The 23,331-nt window shown below is 53.2% G+C and overlaps 1 protein-coding gene across 2 annotated transcripts in view; it reads left to right on the forward strand.

Moving 5' to 3' along the window:
* The first annotated feature begins 410 nt into the window (after positions 1–410).
* Positions 411–23,331, forward strand: part of WDR90 (WD repeat domain 90) — a 33,773-nt gene continuing 10,852 nt past the window's right edge. For both annotated transcript variants that reach the window (XM_084216381.1, XM_084216382.1), the window contains exons 1-29: positions 411–538; positions 627–803; positions 1,077–1,194; positions 1,764–1,934; positions 3,117–3,225; positions 3,525–3,589; positions 3,684–3,790; positions 4,879–5,097; positions 5,745–5,813; positions 7,184–7,294; positions 7,381–7,526; positions 8,225–8,282; positions 9,481–9,599; positions 10,011–10,172; positions 11,751–11,878; positions 13,149–13,265; positions 13,766–14,001; positions 14,751–14,890; positions 15,410–15,540; positions 17,105–17,235; positions 17,612–17,773; positions 18,050–18,178; positions 18,673–18,806; positions 18,887–18,924; positions 19,339–19,458; positions 19,817–19,996; positions 21,358–21,452; positions 22,344–22,446; positions 23,056–23,177. In XM_084216381.1, the coding sequence (XP_084072507.1) occupies positions 428–538; positions 627–803; positions 1,077–1,194; positions 1,764–1,934; positions 3,117–3,225; positions 3,525–3,589; positions 3,684–3,790; positions 4,879–5,097; positions 5,745–5,813; positions 7,184–7,294; positions 7,381–7,526; positions 8,225–8,282; positions 9,481–9,599; positions 10,011–10,172; positions 11,751–11,878; positions 13,149–13,265; positions 13,766–14,001; positions 14,751–14,890; positions 15,410–15,540; positions 17,105–17,235; positions 17,612–17,773; positions 18,050–18,178; positions 18,673–18,806; positions 18,887–18,924; positions 19,339–19,458; positions 19,817–19,996; positions 21,358–21,452; positions 22,344–22,446; positions 23,056–23,177 (3,708 nt within the window). In that variant the 5' untranslated portion in view covers positions 411–427. The remainder of the gene's footprint in view (positions 539–626; positions 804–1,076; positions 1,195–1,763; positions 1,935–3,116; positions 3,226–3,524; positions 3,590–3,683; positions 3,791–4,878; positions 5,098–5,744; positions 5,814–7,183; positions 7,295–7,380; positions 7,527–8,224; positions 8,283–9,480; positions 9,600–10,010; positions 10,173–11,750; positions 11,879–13,148; positions 13,266–13,765; positions 14,002–14,750; positions 14,891–15,409; positions 15,541–17,104; positions 17,236–17,611; positions 17,774–18,049; positions 18,179–18,672; positions 18,807–18,886; positions 18,925–19,338; positions 19,459–19,816; positions 19,997–21,357; positions 21,453–22,343; positions 22,447–23,055; positions 23,178–23,331) is intronic.

Below are 23,331 nucleotides of genomic sequence, written 5' to 3' on the forward strand. Positions count from 1 at the left end.
GGCTTGGAACGTGGGGACAGTGGGCTGTCACGGGGGGGAGGACCCGGAACATGGCGTTCCATGAGCAGGTCTGCCACCGTGCTCAGGGCACAGGGACAGCACAGGGGCTGCAGGGTCAGGGGTGTGGAGGTGGTGGGGATGTCATTGGGACTGGAGGAGCTCAGGGCTTGGAGGTTCGGGGTGTTCCTGGGGCTGGAGGAGCCTGGAGGAGGGGTGTAATGGGATTCTCACCAGGATTCTGGGGCTTGGAGGTGTCACCAGGGCTGGGGGGAATTAGGCTAAAGAGATAATGGGGGCATCACCAGGCTTCCATCATGAGGTCAACACGGGCTGGGGAGACTCTACATGCAGACAGTGGGGTGGCCGCTAATGGGACAGGGGACCTGGGGGCATACGGGGGGTGTCCAGGCTGGGGTTCCATCCCCCGATGGTCCCGGTGCTGGCAGCCTGGCAGCGTCCCTACCTGAACATCTTCAAGCACTTCCGTGTGGAGGAGTGGAAGCGCTCTGCCAAGGAGGGGGACGTGGCTGCCCTCACGGTAACGGGGCCACCATGGGACGGGGTGGGGGGCACTGGCCAAGGGTAGGCAGTGCTGACCCACCCCCATCCTTCCCTGGTTTCCAAAGGACACAAGGATGAAGGGAACAATCTACCGGATCCGAGGCTCCAACCCAGCCAGCAGCTACCTGCAGCTGCCCCGGGCAGGGACACAGTCCCTGGGGCTGACAGGGCGCTACCTCTACCTGCTCTTCAGGCCCCTGCCCCGCAAGCACTTCCTCGTGCACCTGGATGTCACCACCGAGGTCCGTGACACACGGTGGCCTCTTAGGCTGCCATCACGGCTGATTGAAGCACTGGGGATGGCACTGGTGGGCCTGGGGGCTGCAGGATGTGGCTGCCCTTTGGTGCTGGTGGGTCACTCCGGGCTGGAGATGGTTGCCATCCTGGTGGCATCTCCGTCGGTGCCAGGGGACATGGAGGGGACAGGAGACAGGGCCACATGCCTTCTCCTCTGCAGCACTTCTCTGCTGAAGCCACCAGGGTGACTAAAGCTCCGTGTGTGTGTCTCTTCCCAGGAAAACCAGGTGGTTCGCATCTCCTTCTCCAACCTCTTCAAGGAATTCAAATCCTCGGCCACCTGGCTCCAGTTCCCCTTTGTCTGTGGGGCAGCCAGCGAGGGCACGGCCCGGCGGGGTGAGGAGCTGGGGCTGGGCTGGCACACCACCACCAGAACTAATTGTTAGAAAGCAAATCGAGTTCTCAGGTTGGCTCGATGTGTTTGAAGAGAAGCTGTGGCTGCCTCATCCCTGGGATGGTGCAAGGCCAGGTTGGATGGGGTGTGGAGCAAGCTGGGCTAGTGGGAGGTGTCCCTGCCCATGGCAGGGGATGGAATGAAATGGGTTTAAGGGTTGTCCCTCCCAACCCAAACCATTCCAGGATTTTATGATAGCAGTGGTTGACCTGAGCAGGAGCCCCTCTGCAGCCAGGTCAGAGCTGTATCTCCTGGTTGGGCTGTCCCCATCCCTGTTCTCCCAAACAGTGGGATGCAGTGTCAGGCCAGGCATGAGCCCATGGAGATGATGGGATGCCTGTCTGTCCTTCCCCACCCTGAGCCTACAAGACATGTTTTCCCACCTCCCACTTAGCACAGGCCTGGGGGGAATCTTGCCTGCCAAATACTTCATTTTGAACCCTGTGACCTGTCTCCTGTCCAGCAAGGTCCCTGTCTGTAGCCTCTTTCCCACCATCGCTCTCGTCCCCAGGTGTCCCCGGCGCAGCCCCGGCTGACGCGCGCTGGACGTGCCTGGTGCTGGACCTGCCCTCCATCCTGGCCCTGTACCTGGGCCGCAGGTACAGCCACCTCAGGGGGGTCAAACTCTGCTGCAACCTGCTCGTGAAGAACCTCTGCACCAGCGACCTGCTCTTTGAGCCAGGTGAGGAGCCCAGAGCCTGGGCTGGCCTCTGCTTCCGCCTGAGACTCCAGCCCAGCCTGGGGGAGCCCATGGGGGTTCAAAGCTGAGTTTGCAGCCCTGGCAGAGCACTGGTGCTCTATGATGTCAACAGAAAGGACAAAATACTTGGTACAATGTAAAGTTTCCACACAGGCAGGGACACCTTCCACTATCCCAGGTGGCTCCAAGCCCCGTCCAACCCGGCCTTGGGTGCTGCCAGGGATCCAGGGGCAGCCACAGCTGCTCTGGGCACCCTGTGCCAGGGCCTGCCCACCCTGCCAGGGAACAATTCCTTCCCAATATCCCCTCTAACCGTGCCCTCTGGCAGTGGGAAGCCATTCCCTTTGTCCTTTTCCTCCAGGCCCTTGTCCAAAGTCCTTCCCTTCCTCTCTTGGAGCCCCTTTAGGCACTGGAATGGAATACAGTCTCCCAAACTCTGGAGAAAAGTATCCTCTCATTTTCCAGCTGTAAAAGTGAATGAAAAGAGCAAAGTTAAATATCTTCCTAAGGTTAGAAATTTTTTTAGGGGTAAAAATGAAAGGTGTCATCAAGCCTCACTTCTGCAGGACTTGTGCTTTTATCTGCTGGAATAGCCTGTGCTTTTTTTGTGTCAAAAATCTTCCAACCTGCTTTTTTTATCCACCTGCTCAGTGTGGCAGAAGTACTTTGGTCAAATCCTTTGTTTTCTCTCTTTCCTTTTTTGTGCTGGAATTCTGTCTGAACTGCCTGGCCTGCTGGGAAGCATCAGTGAGGAAGAAGTTATAGGGGCTTCTTTGAAATTCCTGAAACTTACTGTATCTTTCCTGAAACCTTTTCTGTTTTACTTACCTAAATTTTAAAAATTCGTGGAGGAAGTAAGAAAATGGGCAATGAGCCTTAAGAGAAATCATATGAAACTGCTGAATCAGTGAACAGAAAGGACATGCTTCTTGAGCCTGGGGGTTTATAGCTGAAACCCAAGGGTTTATCCTCTGGGCTCTTTTTTGGAGGTTGAGAGTTTCAGGAATACACCTGTGCAAGGTGGGTTTGTTGCGAACCTCAGGCTTGTGCTCTTTGTTTCTCTGGTGGGAAGTGGTGTGTGCCTGTATCCCTCAGGGAGTGGGATTTCAGGCAGCTCCCTGGGCTTGGAGAGCTCAGTGAGTGTGTGTGTCCCTGTCCTGCCAGGTGTGACATTGGCCAAGGGCCGCCTGGGTGACCTGGCTCCCATGCCCCGGGAACTGGCCTTCCCTGTGCCCAAGGGGGAGAAGTGGCACGACCTCTATGACTACATCAGGTATGGCTGCTCCCATCCCACTGCAGCTCCCAGACCTCCCCGTGCCCCTGGGAGGGGCAGCATGGGCAGTGCCACTTAAGGAATGACAGGTGATGTGAACCTGGGGCTGGGTTTTGGTCCCCCCACCTCCAGCATTTGGGTGTTGGTAACAAAGACACCTTTGGTACCCCTGTGTTTGGAGGACCATGAGGCACAAGGGGAGGGATCTTATGACAGCAAAGAGGCCTCTGTGCCAGGCTGAGGTGCCAGGTGCCAGTCAGTATCCCAGTGACACGGTGCCTTCCTCTGGTTCTGCTCAGGTTCCCATCTGAGGGGGCTAAGCTGCTGCACCATTCCATCCAGAAGAGCTTCCCACATCCTGCAGGTGGGAATGCTGGGGGTGGCAGCCAAGGCTGTGCCAGCCCAGTTGAGTGTCCTGGGTTTCCAAAAGAGCTCGACCCGCTCCTTGTGTTGCCCAGGTGACCGAGTCCTGCAGGAGCCCGGCCACCTACCGGCCCAGCTGGTGACACACTCCAGAGCAGTCTGTGACCTGCCCCTTGTCCAGCACATCAGCAGTCCCAAAGCTGTAAGTGCACCTTGGAGGAGGCTGCAGCTCCTTCCTTCCTGCTTCCCAGGGAGCTTTTCCATGTGTCTTAATTTAAGAGGTAGAAGCTGCTTGTTGTCATTGGCAGCTGCTCCAGGCACGGTCTGGTGACCACAGCCCTGCAGTGACTGCCTGGGGGTGCAGTGTGGTGTAGCACAGAGACAGGAGATGTGCCAAGTACCTTGGAATCTCCAGACATCCATCTTCCCTGTCTCTGTGGAGGCAGCAGATCGGTGTGTCTTCAAGTTCTAGATAAGGAAGTGAGGTGTGGAGACTGAGGAATGTGAGCAGTGCCCTCGGGGAGCAGAGCAGGGTGTGGAGCTGGCATTGCTGGGCTGCAGGCAGCTGCCCTCAGCTTGGTTTCCCCTTCCCTGCTGGGGATGATGTGAGAGCTGGTGTGCAGGCTGGCTTACCAGTGTAGTGGTGGGTGTTGGGAGAGGGACTGGGGAAGCCATCCTGATGCTGTGGAGAGGGAGAAACAGGAGCACAACCTCTCTTGTTAGAGGGTGTCGAAAGGATGGCTGTGAGGGTGGTGAAGGGTCTAGAGGGGAAGGGTGAGAGGTACAGCAGCCACTTGATTTGATCAGATGGAGAACAAGAGACTGAGGTCAGACCTTGTCAGGGGCTGCAGCTCCTCCCAAGGGGGCAGCTCTGATCTCTGCTCCCTGTGACAGGGACAGGGAATGGCTGGGGCTGTGTCAGGGCAGGTTTTAATGGATGTTAGATATAGGTTCCTCACCCAGAGGGTGGTTGTGCACTGACCAGTCTCCCCAGGGCAGTGGGCCAAACCTGCCAGAGCCCCAGGAGCATTTGGACAAGGCTCAGGTTTGCTGTCTGGAGGAGATGAACTGTGCACAGACAATGCTGGGGATATGAGGAGAGGGCTGGTTAACAACCTGGCCCAGCCAGGTACCCACAGGGCTGCTCTCCCTCCACATTTTTTCCTCCTTGTTTGTGTTGCTATGAAGAGGCCTCAGGACAGATGTGGGGTCTCCCTGTCTCTGCCTCTGGGCAGGTAGAGGGCACTGGGAGGAGACCTGAGCTCTGTCTGAGGCTTTGCTCATTCTCAGGTGCCACGTCGGTGTCCTGTGATCACAAAAAGCATCCCTGAGGTTCACCTGGCAGCCCCAGGGCCTGGGGGAGCTGTGCCTGCTGGAGACGCCGTGCTGGAGGAGAAACTGCACAGTGCAGGGGACACGAGGCAGCCACTGCCACTCAGTGATGGTGGCATCCATGTCTATGCTCATCAGAGGGGACAGACAACCCGAGCTGTCCCTGGCTCAGAGGAGGTGTGTGAAGTTCTGGAGGGTCACAAGGGGGCTTTGGGATGTTCATTTCTGACGAAGGGAGAGAGGGAACACAAGGGTCATGCTGGTGTTTCAGTTAAACTCACGGAGTCCCAAAGATGCAGAGGAGCAGTTCTTGCACTAGCACCCTACTTGCCTTGACAGAGGGACCCTGTGTTCAGATGTGCTGACCTTAAGCCCAGGTTTGCCCAGGTGTGTACAGGAAGGGCTCTGGCCCTTTTGCCATCCCACAGGTGAGCCCCAGCCTGCAGGACAGCCCTGGAAGTGCCCAAGGCCAGGTTGGACAGGCCTTGGAGGCACCTGGGCTAGTGGAAGGTGTCCATGGCCAGGGGGATGGAGGTGGGTGGACTTTAAGGTCCCTTCCAGCCCAAACCAGTCTGGGATTGTCACAGTGGCCCCAGGGCATTGTTGGGGCTGAATGGGAGAGGTGCTTAACTCAGAAACCCCAGCTCCTCCTGCTGCCAGCTTTGACTCTGCCAGGTTAAATGCTTTCAAGTTGTCCCCTCTGACAGGAGAAACCCAAAGCTGCCTCTCTTTCAGAGAGCCAAGCACAGGGGCTGGGGTGCTCATGCAGGGTGGACCCTGGCCTGGCTCTGAGCATGATGGTGCTGTCTGGTTTTCTTTTCCAGGGGCTTGTGCCAGATCCCATCCTGAAGCTGAGAACAATTATTGGCTTTGGAGGCTGCAGCACCAAATGGGTCAGTGGCTGGGGTGATCTGGAGAGTTGATCTGTCATTGTGTGGCCAGGATATGGATGTTTTGGAGGTGTAAAATGCAGCTGAGTGTGGCACTGCTTGATGTGGAAAATGATCCCAAAGTGGGTGAGCCTGAGCATCTGTGACAGCTGCTCTGCTGTTAGGATAGTGAACTAAAAATTATGGGGCTAAGAATTCTAGGATGGAAAAGCCCTCTAAGGACATCAGTTCCTGCTGGTTTTCCCAGGAATCCCAGGCCTTCCTCTGACCCATGTCCTCAAGTGCCACATGTGTTTTAAATCCCTCCAGGGATGGTGACTCCACCACTGCCCTGGGCAGCTGTGCCAAAGCCTGACAACCTTTCTATGAAGAAGTTTTCCCAATATCCAATCTAAACCTCCCCTGGCAAAACTTGAGGCCCTCCCTTCTTCCCTGGGAGCAGAACCTAACCCTCACCTGGCTGCCCCCTCCTGTCAGGGAGCTGGGGAGACCCAGAAGGTCCAGGCTGAGGCCCCCCCGCTGCTTCTCATCAGACTTGTGCTCCAGACCCTTCACTACATTCCGCTTCTTTTTAATGTGTTAAAACTGGTGCTGCTTTGTTGGAGGCTGAAAGGAAGGGCTGTGTTTTGGATTGTTTCTTTGGCACACTGGGCCTTGCCTGTGATCTGTGTTGGGATAAAGGGGTACAGGATCTGTGTTGGTTTGGTTCAGTCAGTTCAAGGCTCTGCCAGCAATGTTGTTTTCCTTGGATCTGCTGTTCAGTAGTAGGGAAGGGACTTTAAAGTCCATCCCATTTTATCCCCTGCCACAGGCAGGGCCACCTTGCACTAGCCCAGGTTGTTCCACACCCCATCCAACCTGGCCTTGGATACTTCCAGGGCGGGGGAAGAGCTGTACCTGGGCTGTGGGGCAGTTCTGGAGCTGTGTCCTAAGCTGTCGAGCTAGGTGTCATAAGCTGCTGGAGATTTATATCACACTCAAGATACCTCAGCTACCTTAGAAGGCATAAAATCAGCAGGATGGCTTCTGTGGTAGTTGGAAACAGAAAAGTTTTAAGAAAAGGCGAAATAACAAAACTCTTTACAGAGAAAAACCGAGCCAGGTGCAAGAGGTCCTTGCCCCTGGTAAAACACCTCACAAAAGCCATTAGTTTCTTTGTTCTTTTCTTTTTCTAGTAAATTGCTCAGGCAGGACTCCTGTCCAATCGGCCATGTTTAAGTTTGAGGTGAAGTCCCCCAGGTCCTATGAGGTGTCTTTACCTAATCGAGGAGAGAAACTTCTGGGCTTTTTTTCCTTTTTAAGGAGACAAAGGATAGTTTTGTCACTCCCTCAAGGGGGCACATTCCTACAGTGTCCCCCCTGTGGTACTGCAGGCCCTGTGGACGCGGGACAGCACGGCCGTGGTGTACCCCTGCCACGCCGTCATCGTGGCCCTGCTCCTCGAGACTGGCGAGCAGAGGTTCTTCCTTGGCCACACAGACAAGGTGAGTGAGAACCCCCTGCCAGCCCTGCTCGGCCCTGCCGTGCCCCCTCGGCTCCCCGGGCTCCCGTGTGGCCGTGCCTCCCGCAGGTGGCGGCGCTGGCCTTCAGCGGGAGCGGCGCCGTGCTGGCCTCGGCGCAGGCCGGGCCCCGCAGCCTCGGCCGCCTCTGGGACTTCCCCACGGGAGCCTGCCTGTGCCTCTTCAAAACCCACCTGCACGCCCTCGTGTCCCTCAGGTGGGTGCTCGTTGTATTGCACTAAATAGTTTATTTAGTTGTTGTTTTGCACTGGGTGATAGGAAATTTTACTGAATATTAGGTCATGTGGATGGTTTTCCCCCCTCCCCCATCACATGGTCTCTCCCTCACACACCCCCGTGTTATACACACCTGGTGGTCTGTCCCGTGGGTACCTGTCCCCACCCCCATCCCCTTGGGTATCAAACTGCACTGCGAGGGTGCCACGTCCTCTTTCCTACCTGGGTAGTCGCTGTCACCAGAAGTGTCCTGTCCCCAGGCAATAAACAGGATACTTGTCCCCACGTGGAGAAGAGCGCTTCTCGTCTTTTACTTTCGTCTCTGCAAGTCTGTGTGGACTAGAGTCTGAGCTAGCTGGATTTGGGACTCCTATAAAGCCCAGAAACCCACGGATTACTGCAGGTGGCGCCCAACGTGGGGCTCAAACCACAACCCTGAGATGAAGAGTCTCATGCTGTACCTTCAGCGTTGTAGCACAGCAGCTTTGTCCTGCCTGCTAAAGCAGGGATGAATTACAGCTGCCTGCGTTTGTCACCGCACCTGCTGCCAGCTCTGTGCTGAGCTTATCCCTCAGGCCTTGCTGTCTCCCCATCCCCACTACCTGTCCCTTTTTATGCCCAGGGAGGATGAACCCAGGGTACAAGGAGCTGTTTTTTACCAGGTCTCTCTCCCTGCAGCTTTTCCCACAGTGGAGCTGTTCTGTGTGGTGTGGGGAAGGACGTGCACAGCAAAACGGTGAGAGCTGACACAGGCGGAGGTTTCCCTGAGGGAGCTGTTCTCCCAGATTCTGTAGTTATTTTCCAGGCAAACCTCTGCTCTCAGCTTTCCTAGACATTTTCTTGGGGGACATCCCTTTCTCATTAGCTGCCTAGAGAATACTGTCCCTCTGCCTGATGCTTGTGGGTGTTCCTCAGCTGTAAGTGAACAAATCCTTTTGGAAGCAGCTGGAGAGACCTGCTGGGGTTGTGCTTTGGGGCTGTTCTATCCCTGGAGTGGTCCCAGCTAGGACCCAGGCAGGGTGATGGGATTATATCTTTATTTTAATAGCTTTTAGGGCAAGATATGAGGTGAAATCTTCCAGCTCTAGGCATCACTGTGGGAAGGGATGCCAGGCACTGGAGCTGCCACCCAGCTTTGTAGCTGGGGATGACGCAGATCCCACGTGGAGCAGTCAAAAATAAACTTGTTCCATGGGACTGGGGGTTTTGTTTTGTCAGTGGAACTGTTTTTTATCCTTTAGTGACGACCATCAGCAATTAGCTGTGCCATCACTAAGTGAAGGAAAAGCCACACAGTGCTCTGTGTTTTTCCCAGCACGTGGCAGTGTTCTGTGATCCGTGTAGGAGTGGGGAGGTGGGATCAGTGGGGTGAAAGCTGGGTGGGAGAATGGGGGTGCTGGGGGAGTATCTCCCCCAGGGTGATGCCTCACCCCATGCCAGCCTCTGAGGTGATGCGGGGTTTGGTTTTAACTCTGTGCTGGAATGCAGAGCATCCTCCTGCATTTCTGTAGGCATCTTCCCCTTAGCTTTGGGCAGAGGGTTTGACTCTTGCCCTGGTGATGGGCACTGAGGGCGCACAGACCTGTACTGAGCAGTGGACACGTGCTGCCTCCTGCTCCCTCAGCCCTGGGACAGCTCCCATATCCCAGCAGGCAGAGTTCCCACTGCTCTGTGGATTTTCTTTCCAAGTCTGAGCCCTGTTGCCAGGCAGCCCTGGGATTCAGAACCTCTAATTATGGGTTGCAGACAAGGATATTGCCATGAAGCTTTGCAAAGCTGTTGGACTGTCCTAAACCCTCACGCAATGGGTTTTATTTCCCTGCTCCAGCTCTGTTATCAATACTTTGTGCCCAGCTCTGGAGCAGCTGTGGGATGAAAAGCTCTTCTGCTGCCAAGGTTTTGAGCAGCTCTCCCATCGTATTTTCTTGCTTCAGATGGTGGTGGTGTGGAACACTGCTCAGGTGACCCGTGGTGGAGGTGTGACTGTGCTGGCCAAAGCACACACAGATGTGGACATCCAGGCCATGAAGATTGCTTTCTTTGATGATACCAGGTAGTGTCCCAGGAAAAGAAATTGAAAGTATTGATTCTTAGATGTTGGGAAGGAATTGTTCCCTGGCAGGGTGGGCAGGCCCTGGCACAGAATGCCCAGAGCAGCTGTGGCTGCCCCTGGATCCCTGGCAGTGCCCAAGGCCAGGCTGGGCAGGGCTGGGAGCAACCTGGGATAGTGGGAGGTGTCCCTGGATGTGGCAGGGGTGGAATGAGATGAGCTTTAAGGTTCCTTCACCCCAAACCCCTTTTATTTGATAACTCTGGCACAGCTGGGGGGGAGCTGTGGTGCTGCAGCCATCTGGTTGCCATTCCTGCTCTCAGTCCTTGCTATCAGTGGCCCCTGGGGCACTGCCCTTCCCTCAGGGGCTTGGGGAGCCCTTCCCTGGTGCTCAGTCTGTGTCTTCTTGCACAGGATGGTGTCGTGTGGCCGGGACAACATCAGGCTGTGGCGAGTGCGGAGCGGAGCCCTGCGCTCGTGTGCCGTCAGCCTGGGCGAGTGCCGCGCCCTGGAGTTCACCGACCTGGCCTTCGAGGAGGGGCCTGGGCCCCGGCAGGAGCCCGAGAACCGTGCCCTGTGTGTGCCCTGTGTGTCCCCTGTGTGTCCCCTGTGAGGGGCTGTCTGTGCCCTGTGTGTCCCCTGTCTGTGCCCTGTCTGTGCCCTGTCTGCACTGTAAGGGGCTGTGTTGCGATGTTTCGTTAACTGATCTCAGAGTGCAAAAACAACACAGAGGGCATTTCAGTATTAATCAAAGCAAATTCACCTTTACTGAGCGCCCACAGCAAATGCCATAGAAGGATTAGAAAGGAGAATAAAGGATAGTGAGAGAGAGAGAAAGAGGGGAAGGGGTATAGCTACCAACACAGAGATGAAGTCCTCAACAGCCAGTAGATTCATCTTGTGACATTGGGGAGAATCTCAAAATCTTGGTTAACTCAAGGGTCTGTTATGATCCTCCACTGAGGGGGGAACAGGTAAAGGACAATGGAGAATGAGTCTATTGAAAACAGGTGCAGACAGTCCATGCTCCAAAACAGGATAAGTCAATCTCAGCAGTGAGCAGGACCCATTGTTTCAGGACTGGTTTCTTGGTCCAGCAAACACACCTGCAGGCAACACCTGGCAAACATCTCTCTTCAGCCAGGCCAGCCCCCCCATGTCAGAATTATAGGGGTCTCAGTCTGTCACGGTGGTCACGAGGCAGATGAGGGATTTTCTGTCACCAAAGTTACCCCAGAAAGTTCATTTGGCCAAGAGGTGGGGAAGTTCGTGGGTTATTGTGGTGAGTGGGTACCAAGCTGCCCCTTGCCAGCCCCTGCCCAAAGCAGTGTACCATGGCAGCACTGCAAACACACCTGCAAACAATCACTTGGCAGGCATCCACCCCAAGCAGGCCAGAACTCCAGACAGGCTCCTCAGGGTCTTGGTCTCTGTCTTTGTGACAGTCATGAGGCAAACTTCAGACCATGAGGGAAGCTTCAGACCATCTCTTAGAGTCTGTCACTGTCACCTGTCGCAGGCAGCCCAGCAGGGAGGAGCTCTGCAGCTCTCCCTGGTAGCATTCACCTTCCCCCTCCACCACGGCACTGTGCTGGGCTTCTCCCTCAAAGTACAGCTGCCCTCTGGAGCTGGGAGAGGCTCTCCCCACTCAGCACGTGTCACCTCCCAAAAGGGCTTTGGCTGCTCGCAGAACAGCCTCTGTCCTCTTGCCATGCTGCTGTTGTGCCATATTTAGTGACTCTCTCCCCACCTGAAGCTCTCTGTTGGATTCCTGGGTCAGCGGGAGGAGCCTGGTACACATCCTCTTGCATACAGACACACACTTTGTTGTTTTATTTTAATCATCAAAGCCAGACCTTTGTTGCCACCCCGTGTTGTCCCACAAAGGCAGAGCTGTCAGCTCAGCCAGCCTGTGGCAGAGGGAGGATTCTTTCTGGAGTTTATGGCAAGCTTTTAGCTCTTCTACTAATTTCTATTTCAAAGGGTCAGGAAACTAAATAGGAAGCTCTGACCTCATTGGAGGTGTGTGGAACACTTGGACACCTTCTTGACCTCTTATATTACTTGTGGGCCAGGATTGCTTTACACAAACAAGGTAAACCAAGGTGTTTTTTTTTACTAAAAGCAGGTCTCTCCTGGTTTTTTTTTTCACAGCTTTGTGTGCAGCAGGAGTGGCCACGTGCTGGAGGTGGACTGCAAGAACGTCTGTGTGAGGAGTGCACGGTGCCTGCTGCCTGCACAGCCCCAGCAGGATGGGCAGGAGCAGGCAGGGAGCAGCTCAGGTGGGAGCAGGAACAGCTCAGGTGGGAGCAGGAACAGCTCAGGTGGGAGCAGGAGCAGGCAGGGAGAGGGGGACCAACAACCAGGGACCACCATGGGGGTCAGAAATTTGCTCAAACCAACCATCAGCTCTTTACCTGCTGCTGAAGGATTATTTTGGGGTTGTTTAGATCATTGCTATTTGCCTCTTAAGGACTGCAAATAATCATCCTTAGTACAGCAAAGTATCATTTTAAGAAAGATTTTAGCATTTTAAATGCTGATTGCACTTTCAGAGAAACACTACTTTTAGAAACATGAGACAAGGTCTTCATTTGCTGATGGGAGGCTTAATGGAGAGATGGAAAAAGAACTAAGATTATTGAAAAAGATGAATTTGGGGATTTTTTCATTATTCAGCTGCTGCAGAGCGTTCGGGGAATCTTTGTTGCTCTACATGAAGTAGACCAACTTTCAGCTCTTCCATTAACTTGAGCAGCAGGAAGAATTCACTTTCAAGTGTGATTGCTCTGATATCTTAAAACTTAACACATAGTTTGCTTTGGCAAATTGAGCTAATTAATCTATAATGTGGCCTTTGAGAGGTGTGCAACTGCTGTTCTCACTTCATGGGCAAGAAAGGGCCCAAGAGGAGATGAAACAAAGTCCTTGGTGCCTCCTGGTCTCAGTGCTGGCTCTGACTTATGACCTTTGGACCTGAATTTAGGTTGGATATTGGGGAAAATTTCTTGACTGAAAGTGTGATAAGGCATTGGAACAAGCTGCCCATTCTATCCCTGGAATGTTCAAAAAGCCCGTGGTGGCACCTGAGTGTGGCACCTGGGCACATGGGCTGGTGGGGGGATAATGGTTGGGCTCAATGATGTTTTCCACCCCTAGTGATTCTATGAATCAAAAACTCCCAGTCTGTGGATCTGTATCTCCCTTCTGCAGAGAGGCTTTGGGACAGGGCAGTGAAAGGGTTTGTACCTCAGGCAGTTAATCTGGGATATCCTTTGCTATAGGATCCTGTTTGAGGCAAAAATATGGCAGAGGTGGGAATCTTCTGGGCCTGGCAAGAGTTTCACAATGGTCAAGAGGAGTTTGGAGCCCTGAGAAGGGCTGGCTGAGACCCTTCAGCCTGTTCTGCCTGTCACTGGGGGGTTCCTGCATCCTCCTCAGGCTCAGCTGGGTGTGGGTGGACTACCAGCTTCAGCTCTTGGATGGGCCCCCTGTCAGGTTGAGTTTTCTTGTTTCACCTGTATAAGGAGCTGTTGTTTTTTGGGTTTCCAGGCCCTGGGATTGCTATAAACAGTATCAGCATGTCCTTGACCTTCTGTGCCACGGGATCAGAGGATGGCTACGTGAGGCTGTGGCTGCTGGACTTCTCAGCTGCTGTCCTAGAGGCGGGTGAGTGGAGGTGGGAGTGGTGCTTCTGAGCTCCACATCTCCTGCTGCAGATCCAGAGCTCCACTGCCACAGCTCCCACAGCAATCCTCATGAGTCAGGGCTGTGTGATGTGTGCTGCCTCCAGGGCTGACTGCCTTGGAAGTCTTCAGTGGCAATTATTCATGTTTATTCTTGTAACTCATAGGAGAAAGGCAGGATCTCCTGGGAAAGAAAAGACCTTCCATCTTGATTTCTGTCCCCTTCTAGCCACAGCTCATCTGTCCATGAAAAATTAGGGGAGAAGTTGAGCAGTCCTTGATTGCTTTTGAAACAATCACCATTACAGCAGAGCCCAGGGATGTTAGGAAGGGTAGAGACTAATCTCTTTAATCTGTTACAACTCACACCTGCAAGCATTCAGTCTTTGAGTCGTGGGCATTGCTTTCCTAAATGTGGATCTGTAGCTGTGTCCCAGCTGCTCCTTTCCCAGTGGATTTGTTGACTCCTGTGTCTTTCCCCAGAGCATGAGGCTTCAGTAAGTTCTGTCTGCATCAGCCCAGATGGCCACAAAGTCCTGTCCACGACAGCTGCTGGGAGCCTGGGCTACCTGGATGTCCAGGCCCGGGACTACAACACGCTGATGCGCTCCCACGGGGGCTCCGTGCTGGGCTTCTCCGTGGAGGGCAAGTGCAAGCAGATGGCAACAGTGTCCCAGGACAGCACCATCCGGGTGTGGGACCTCGCCTCCAGGCAGCAGGTGGGTGACACAAGAGGCAGCGGGTGTCTCAGGTTTATTAAGAGTCTCCCTGGTCTCTGTTTGGTCCAGTTATCCAAGCCCCACAGTTCAGGAGCCCTCCCTGAAGTGTGAGGGGTACCGTGGGCAAGAGACCCTTTGGAAGTACAGAGTTCTGGGGTTGTGGAATTCTGAGAGAAACAGAGAAAAGAATGATCAAAACAATTCTTATCTCATTCACTGCTCCTGTTTTGTTCCAAAGTAAAATACAATATAGAAGTTGTTTACCCAAAGTGATGGTGGTTTGTTTCCTTGGCCTGTCAGGGCCAAGCACATGTGCAGACTGTCAGTCAGCAGACAGTCACAAAATTCTAAGCAGTTGAGTTAAGTACTTGTACAAATTCAGTTTAAATGTAATATAGTGTAATGGAATATAAAATAATATAGTATAATAAAGTAATTAATTAACCTTCTAATAAGATAAAGTCCTGCTCATCATTCCTCCCGGACATCGGGCAAAAATATCACCAATATGTGGTATTGTTGGACACAACTTTTCCCCTTTCCTCCATCTTTTGAAGATTGTTTTTAGCACAAACCATAACACCCAAGGGCTTTATCTGCATGCCCAAAGACCCCGGACTTCAGTGGGCTTTGGATCCATGCAGGAAGGATCCATGCTCATGCTGGAGCTGTGAGGCTGATCAGTTGTTGGATCCAGCTGCAGCTCCAGTCCTCTCCAGCTTCATGCCTGTGGTGTCTCTTCCCTGCAGCTGTATGACTTCTCAGCTGCTGAGGAAACTCCCTGTACTGTGGCCTTCCACCCCTTCTGGAAGATGCTGGCCTGTGGCTTCGACAGTGGGGTGGTGAGGATCTTCAGCCTGGCTGCCTCTGACCTCCTGCTTGAGCACAAGTGAGTGAAGTGGGAGCTCCATGGGGTCTAACTGGGTGTCCTGGTGATGAGACAGAGCCACAGTGACACTCCTGGAGCTCCACAAGCCTCAGGTCCCAGCTGGGTGGGGTTGGGGCAGATCCACTGTGCCAAGGCTCCAGGGGGTAGAAAGCCCAAGCTGTGAAAGCTGTGAGGGCTTTCTTTGTGACTTCCCAGTGGACAGCAGTGGGAAAGAGCTTGTCCTAGAGAGCAGCTGGGCAGGGAGCCCTTGTGAGCCTCAGTGTGGGGTTTGGAGGATGCTCCAAAGGGAGAAGGAGCAGGTGCCATCCAGGCTGGAGCCTGCGCTCACTGCTCGGTTTGGTGACAGGTCAGTGTTGCTTGTGGGGTGCTGCAGGTGTGAGCACAGTGGGGTCCTCCTCTGTTCCTGGTTAATTTATTCTCTTGGGTTCTTCACTATGTTACACTCAACATCACCACTGTTCCCTCTGTCTGTGATTCCTTTTTCTCTTCCCTTTTTCCACGTTTTCTGCCCCCTTTCAGGCAGCACCGCACCGCGGTCACCGGGCTGACCTTCTCTCCAGATGGCAATTTGATGTTCAGCTCCTGCTTGCAGGGAACTCTGGCTCTGTACAGACTTGTGGCAGAGAAAATCCAGGTTCTGAGAGTCCTGGGTAAGACTCTGGGGTTGGGATTGCCTTTCTTCACTGGAGCCAGCCCAAGCTCAGCCTGCTTGGAGTGATATTTCCCAATGAACCTTCTGAGCTTTGTAATTTTCCCCTGCTCTGGGCATTGCTGAGGCACCTCCAGTCCTGGGGGCACTTCTGGGCCTCTCACAAGACAGACACTGAGGGGCTGGAGCTTGTCCAGAGAGGGGAACAGAGCTGGGGAGGGGCTCAGCCTGGAGAAAAGGAGGCTCAGGGGGAACCTTGTGGTTCTGCACAGCTCCTGACAGGAGGGGACAACCGGGGGGGTTGGACTCTGCTCCCAGGGAACAGGGACAGGACAAGGGGAAATGACCTCAAATTGTGCCAGGAGAAGTTTAGATTTGATAATGGGAGAATTTCTTCATTGGAAGAGTGGTCAGGCACTGGCACAGCTGGAGCCACCATCCCTGCAAGGATTTAAAAGATGTGGATGTGGCACCTGGGGACATGTTTTAGTGGACTTGAGGATCTTAGAGGGCTTTCCCAGCCTCAGTGATTCTGTGATTTCTGTTTGTACCTTCTGTGTGAGCAAACCCCAGGGACTGCCAGCCCTTCCCTACCTGTTCAAACCCTCTCATCCTGCTGGTCTGATGATTTCATTAATGTGCTGGGGTCACAGAGATTTATCCATGCCCGAGCTCTGACTCTTTCCATTCTGTGCATGTGCAATTTAATTTGTTTGAAGTGGATTGTTGCCCTAATCCTGCCTGCAGCAGAGCTGCTCTGTGCTGGTGAATGGAGCTGGTGGAGAGCTGGAGGCAGGGCAGGGGCAAGGCAGTTTGGAGAAATTAGTGTCACATTTAATGTACACTTTGGAAATGAGTTGTGACAGCACAAGCTTGGGCAGGGAAAGGGAACTCTTGATTTTTATACAGTGCAATATTGCACAAAGAGGAGGAACCTGCCCCAGGAGGTGTGCAGGATAAGAAACAGGGGTTGGAGGAATCAGGGAATTCATCCAAAATCACCCAGGTTTGGTGTCAGTGCTGCAGCTGGACCTTCATGTGGTGCCTCTGCTCTGAAACTGTGTTTGCTGCCTGGTCACGTTCCAGGGACGGAACAGTGGAATTATGGTCATGGAATAAATACAGAGAATTGCTGTAATTTGTGTGATTTTCAGACCTCTGGGTCTCTCTGCCCTCTGGACTGACATCAGTGTGGTGGTGTTCAGCACTGACCTCATTCTGCTCGGGGTTCAGACACCCAGGCTGCAGCTGAGATCTCACAGAGCTCCTCATCACAGCCTCTTGTAAAAAACACTAAAAAATAAGCCCTAAAATCAATTTTATTCCTTTGACTTTGTTCTGCTCTCCTTGAAAACACTGCATGTTCACTCAGGTAAAAAGCTGTGCATCTCAGCCTTGTTTTTGAAGTGGTTCACTGCACATTCTGGGTGTGTAAATAAAATTTGTAGCATCTCCTACGGTACGAGTTGCTTTTTTCTCAGGCTGCAGGAGAAGCTGCAGCTGCTGCTCAGCAGCACCATCAGAGTGGGCTTTGCTGCTCCTGACTGTGTTGCTGTGTCCCCCAGGCAATGTGGTGGCCCGGGATGCTGGCAGTGGCGTGGACACTCTGGCGGTCAGTGGGGACAGTCGCCTGCTGGCCTTCGTGGGGCCCTCCAAGTACGTGGTGACAGTGATGGAGGCCTGCTCACTTGATGAGGTACCCAGCAGAGTCCCCTCACTCCTGGGGACAGGGCTGTCCCCTGGAAACCCCACAGACAGCATCCAGGGAGGTGGATCAGGGCGTGGGGCTGACAGTGAGCTCCCTGCTTTCCCTTCTGTGAGACAGAAATAATAAATTCAAGGTTTCTTCTTCTCTGCCTTCATTCTCCTCTAGGAAGATAATTTGGGAGGTGCTGTGGAGGCTGTCAGCTCTCACCTCTCTCTTGACCTGCTCTTCTGGGCATTGCCTGGACCTGCAGCCCCTCATTAAGTGGGAAGGGAAGGGTGCAGGGGGCTCCATAGCTTTGTGTTAGCGGCACAGGAGCAATCCTGGGGCTCCTGCAGTGGTTGTTCAGTAGCTCTTTGTTCCACAGCTGCTGAGGGTGGACATCAGCATCCTGGACCTGCACAGCACCATCTTGGACTCTGCAGTGAAGGTCTGCTTTGGTCCTGTGCCTCAGGGAGAGCTCCTGGTATCCACTTCTTCCAATAAAATCCTTGTGCTTGATGCAAAAACCGGACGGCTGGTGCGAGAGGTAGGACGCTGAAATTCACCCACCAGGTCTCCTGTGGGGGCTGGGCTCTTCTTGTCTTGCTGGGAGGTTAAATGAGAGAAAAACTCCTCCTGGAGCTCACAGGCTTCAAAGAAACACAAGTGAGGAGCCTGCAGCTGTCCCAGTGTGCTCGTGTTCAGGGTGAGCCTGAGCTTGTCCTTGTTTTCCACACTGTCACACTACTGTTCTCTTGCTGAAGTGTAAATAAGGATATGAACCAGCTCAGCTAAGGCTGCTGGTGCCATTTCTTGTCCTCAGGTGTCCCCTGTGCACAAGCTGAGCTGTTCCTCCTTGGCACTGAGCAAGGATGGCCAGTACCTGCTCACTGCTGGTGACAAGGTCATCAAAGTGTGGGACTATCGGATGCGCTTCAGCATCAACTTCCAGGTACTGCCCACCCAGGGAGGGAAGGGGGTGGTGCTGCACTGCTGAATCCCCAGAGAAGAGAGCAGCAAATGGGCTCTGAATGACCTGGCCCAGTGTCCCCAGTCCCAGTTTGCCCAGCAGAGAAATGCAGCCCTGATCCCACACTGTAACAGTGCTGGGGCTACCAGAGCACCCCAGTGAGAACCTCTGCAATGCACAGAGGTAGGTGATAGCTCTGTGTTAGGGACAGAGGGAGAAAATGGAGAGGAAAGGGGTTCACCCATGGCTTCAGAGGCAGGATAAGACTCTGGACTCCTCAGCTTTTGCTTTCTTCCCCGAGTGAGTGTGTTGGAGGTCAGCCCTGGGTTGATCAGCCCACAGGTGAGAGAACTGTAGGTGTGATAGATCCTCTTCTGCTGAGGCCTGTAGACCCTGGCTGTGCAGGACAGGGAGTGGAGTAAGCCCATCCTGACAGGACAGGTGGTGATGGGGATTCAAGGCGTGCTCTTTCCCAGGTGTTCATCGGGCACTCGGAGCCCGTGCACCAGGTCGCCTTCACCCCAAACCAAGAGCAAGTCATCAGCATTGGGGATGCCATCTTCCTCTGGGATTTCCTAGCTCCACCTCCAGTCAAGTCATCCCCAGCCAGGTAAAGGTGCTGGCAGTGCATGTCTGTGTCCCCTCTCCTTGCCCCATCCCTGTGTGACTCCAGTCTCCTCACCTTCCCAGGGCTCGTTCCCCCGCCTCCACTCTGGTGCTGAGCTCAGGTGAGTTTGCCTCTTTCCCATGAGTTGTGCTGGCAGCTTTTCCAGAGGGTAGGGATTTGGGGGGATGGTTCCTTCCCTGAGGGGGATCATGTAGAGGGGGGCAAACCAGCTAATCAGCCTTGAGGGACAATCTCAAATTAATTGACAGCACTTCTCAGTCTGCCTAGGTGGGGATGTTCTGAGCAGAGCCACTCTGGGCTTTCTGGTGGATTTTCAGCTTTTGCCTTCTGTCTTTCTCTGCCTCCATCTCCTCTGTCTTCTTTCTCCCTCATTGCCCCTCTCTCTCTGTCCCTCTCTTTCTTAAAACACAGAGAAGTGGCTTCCATGGAAGCTGGAAAGCTGAGGTGTCACCATGCAGAAGGATGAGAGGAGCATGGGCTGAAGGAAGTGACACCAAGCCCTTTTCTTTCCCAGACAGCAGCTGTGAGAAGCCCAAGGATGGCTCTGAGACCCCTCGGCAGGCAGCGCCTCTTCCACTGCTGTCCTCCCCACCGTGTCTGGATATCAGCTCTGTCCACCCAGCGGGGTTTCAAAGTAAGAGAAACTCCTTGCAGAAAAGAGAAAAATTAATCTTGTTTTAGGAAAAACTTGCCTAGTTCAGCAGCATCCCTGGAGCCATCCCTACCTGTAACCCCTTTCGGCAGACCAGTCTGCAGTTCCTTCCCCTAAGCTGGGCTTAACTGGGGTTCAGCACCCCTTTATCCTCTGCCCTCCTCCACATACTGAGGTGTTGGCACAGCCTTTCTGACTATGCTAAACACCTTGTTGGTCATTCCTAATAGGAATTGTCTGCTTTGCCCTCCACCCTAACAGCTGAGCAGGGCTCAGGCACACGTGAAGTGGTCCTGAAGGACATGGATGGCTCCATCTTCCCGCTGATTTCTCTCCCCAGGTATTTCCTCTGAGTCGGACAGGGAGGAGGAAGCAGGACTGCCAGGCAGCAGCAGGAAGGTGGCAAATGAGCACAGGGATGCCTCAGTCATTGTGGTGGAATCAGATGGGAATGAGGAGCCCGTTGTGAGGCCCAAAGTGAGGCAGGAGAGCTCGAGGTCTCCTGAAAAAGCAGCAAACGGTAAATCAGGGGTATTGCCAGGTTGTACAGAGCTGCAGGCCTGCATGGCAGCTTGGTCTATTCCCCAAAACAAAAAAAAAGGTTGTTATTGTTATTATTATTATTATGGGGCAGAGAGACCCAGACACGTGCTCTAAGCTGTGAGGTGAAAGGCTGCAATGTGTTCCTTAGGAATTTTCCCTTGGCATGACCTTCCAAGGGCAGTGAGTATTGAGGGAGGCTCACATTGATCCCTAAAACTGCTCGTTTTTCTGGCTCTTTCCCATCTACTGCTTCTGGGCACACCAGAAGCCTGCCTTCAGCCTGGAGCCAGTATCATCTCTGAGTGGCACATCCCATTAAATCCAGCTGCAATTAAAGCTCCCAATGGCTCTATTAATAGCTGCACAGCCTGGGAGCTGCAGTGGTGTGTGGCAACCTGCCAGGAGCAGGCAGCTGCCAGTGCTCAGCCCCAGCAGGACTTGTTGGAAAGCCTCAGGATAAAACTGCCCCCAGTGCTCCTGGTTACAGTGCTGGAGCTGTGGGGCTTGTGGTTTCACAGAGATCCCAGAGGTGTGGGTGTCCTTAGGCTGTTTGCAGTGTGGTGTGGGAAATTCAGGATTCCTGGATAACTAATTAATATGGTTAAGTAGAAGCTCTTTATTGTTTGCATTAAATACTTATTTATATATTCTAACTCTACTGATTACATATTTTTTATTGGTGTTTTTGTTTGTCTATGTGTTTTGTATGTACTTTTCAGAATATGATTGGTTATAGTGTAGTTGGTCATTGTTATCTCTTTCTTGTGGTCTTGGAATTTGATTTTTTAGCTTCTTCTTTCTTATTGTAGTACAGTTTGTGTCTTAGTAACTTTGATGAATTTTAGAGAGCTTTGAGAAAATTCTGGTAAGAACACTTACAAGTGAAATGGCTGGTGCACACTGTAGTCTAAGTTGTTCAGATACATTGCTACAAGTGGGAAAGGAGCTGATCCAGGGAATGGCTGGAGCTGTGTCAGGGAGGGTCAGGCTGGAGATCAGGAGAAGGTTCTTCCCCCAGAAAGTGCTGGGCATTGATTGAACAGGCTCCCCAGGGAATGGGCATGGCTGCCAGAGCTCCAGGAACACTTGGAGGATGCTCTGAGGTGCAGGGTGGGATTGTTGGGGTGTCTGTGCAGGGCCAGGGGTTGGACTCACCATCCTTGTGGGTCCCTTCCCACTTGGGATATGCCCCATGTGGCGCTGCAGTTTGCTTTTTGTCTCGTGTGTGTTCACACGTGCACAGCACCTGAATATAAGCAATCCACAGCCTGGGTCCTGCTCCCAAACCCTTCCCAGGAGCAGCATCCCAGAGGTACCATTTTCTCCTTTGTGTGGCAGAGCTCAGGATGGGGACCAGATCTCCCAAATGTTGCATCCGCCCAGATTCCTACCGGCATTTCACTCCTCGCTTCAAGGCATCAGTGCTCCCCCAGGTGAGAGTTGTGCTGGTTACCAGGTGGAGAACAGGCATTTTGGGGCTGGGGTAGGTGGATTTTCCAAATTGTTTCCATTTTGTTCTCTGCTGGAAAGCAATTTGGGAAATATACCCCTGGGCTGATGTTCAGCACAGAAATCCTAATGTTAATTCCCTGTTCTCCTCTACATGTAACACTTCCCAAACTAGTAAAAAGTGAGTTGTGCTCAACTCTTGTTGTGTTGCCCAAATCTGCATACATTTTTATTCAAAAGGAGTGGAAATGGCATGTGCTATTGAGAGTGAAAGACGAGTGAGCAATGGAGTGATTCATTGTGCTCCCATATTTGCGAGCAGCTGCATTGGCAGAGCAGGCTGGGGAAGGCAAATCCATGGAGCGTAGTGAGGAGAGACACAGCACAGCTCCTGCTCTGTTAACAAACACAGCAGGGATGAAACAGAAACTTAACTCAGCCCTTCCCTAAGCTCTGCTGCTAGTGCTGGGAGAACAGCTACATCCAGATTTCACCCCCAACCCTCTCCTCTGTCCCTCCATCTGACAGCGTTTTTCTCCCAGTTCTCTTCCTGTTGAAATATCTGCATCCCAAGTCAGCCAAACCCGTGGAACTCTTTCCCAGCAGGATTAGCAGCTGCTCCTCGGCTGGGCATTTGCTGCCAGCCTGTTTTGTGCCTTATGTGAAAGCATGAGTGCCTGGCTGTGCTGGGGCAGTGCCTCTTTTGTCATGGAATGTTATTTTTCTCTTCCGTTATGGAATTGTGTGAGTGTTGGCATGGATCTGTGTGGGATGTGTGTTTGAGGACACTCACTTTTTCCTGTGTGGGTGTTGATGCATCTGACCAGACCATTCTTCCAGAGATTATTTTAAGCCAGTGTCTGTTTTTCTTGCAGAGTTTCTTGTCTCCTCCAGTGGGCAGTGAGGTGCTGAAGCTGAAAGCAGTGATCGGCTACAATGGGAATGGCAGAGGGAATATGGTGTGGAACCCAGATACAGGTACACTGGGAATGCTCTGGAGTGGTGGGATGTGTTGCCAGAGGAGCTGTGACTGCCCCTGGATCCCTGGACTGCCCAATGCCAGGTTGGACAGGACTTGGAGCCACCTGGGATGGTGGAAGTTGTCCCTGCCCATGGCAAGGGGTGGAAGGGGATGGGCTTTTAGGTCCCTTCCAACCCAACCCATGTGTGATTCTATTCTGTGATTCTGGAGGTGTGTACTGAGTGAGGATATGATCTGACCATTGGATTAGGATCTTTGCTTGAACACACAGCTTCTTTGTGTTGGTAAAATCCAGTAGCTCTTCGCTGCTGGCAAGCTTTAGTTGGTGGGACAGACTCAGGCTCCAGTTGTTGAGTGAACAGAGCAGGAGGGGAGCTCACAAAGCCCGTCCTGCCTCCTTTCTCCAGCTGGAATGGTGGCCAGCAGCTCTGCTTTGCTCAGGTTAGGGAAAAAGTGAGATTTCCCCCCCTGATGCTGCTGAGCTGCATCAGAGAGTCAGCTTTTACGTATTAATGAATCATAGAATTTTCCACGTGGGTTGTGGTGGGGGCTGTATGTGCAGCCTTTCCATGAAAACATCCCCTCTCCTCCCCCTCCCCTGCCAGGCTTCTTCGCCTACTCCTGTGGCTGCGTCATCGTGGTTGAAGACCTGCACTCGGGCTCGCAGAGCCACTGGCTGGGCCACGCCGAGGAGATCTCCACTCTCACCCTCAGCCACCACGCCCAGGTGGGAGGGGCTGACTTTGCAGTCCCACAGCCTAAAATTCCATTTGTTGTTCCTCCTTCTGCCTGGAGGTTGTTTTGGAGTCAGCTATCTGCTGTGCTGGCTCAGTGTGGGCTGGAGAATGTCCAGAGAAAGCAACAGACCTGGGGAAGGGGCT

The sequence above is a fragment of the Fringilla coelebs genome, assembly GCF_963513975.1.
Source record: "Fringilla coelebs genome assembly, chromosome: 16".
NCBI lineage: Eukaryota > Metazoa > Chordata > Aves > Passeriformes > Fringillidae > Fringilla > Fringilla coelebs.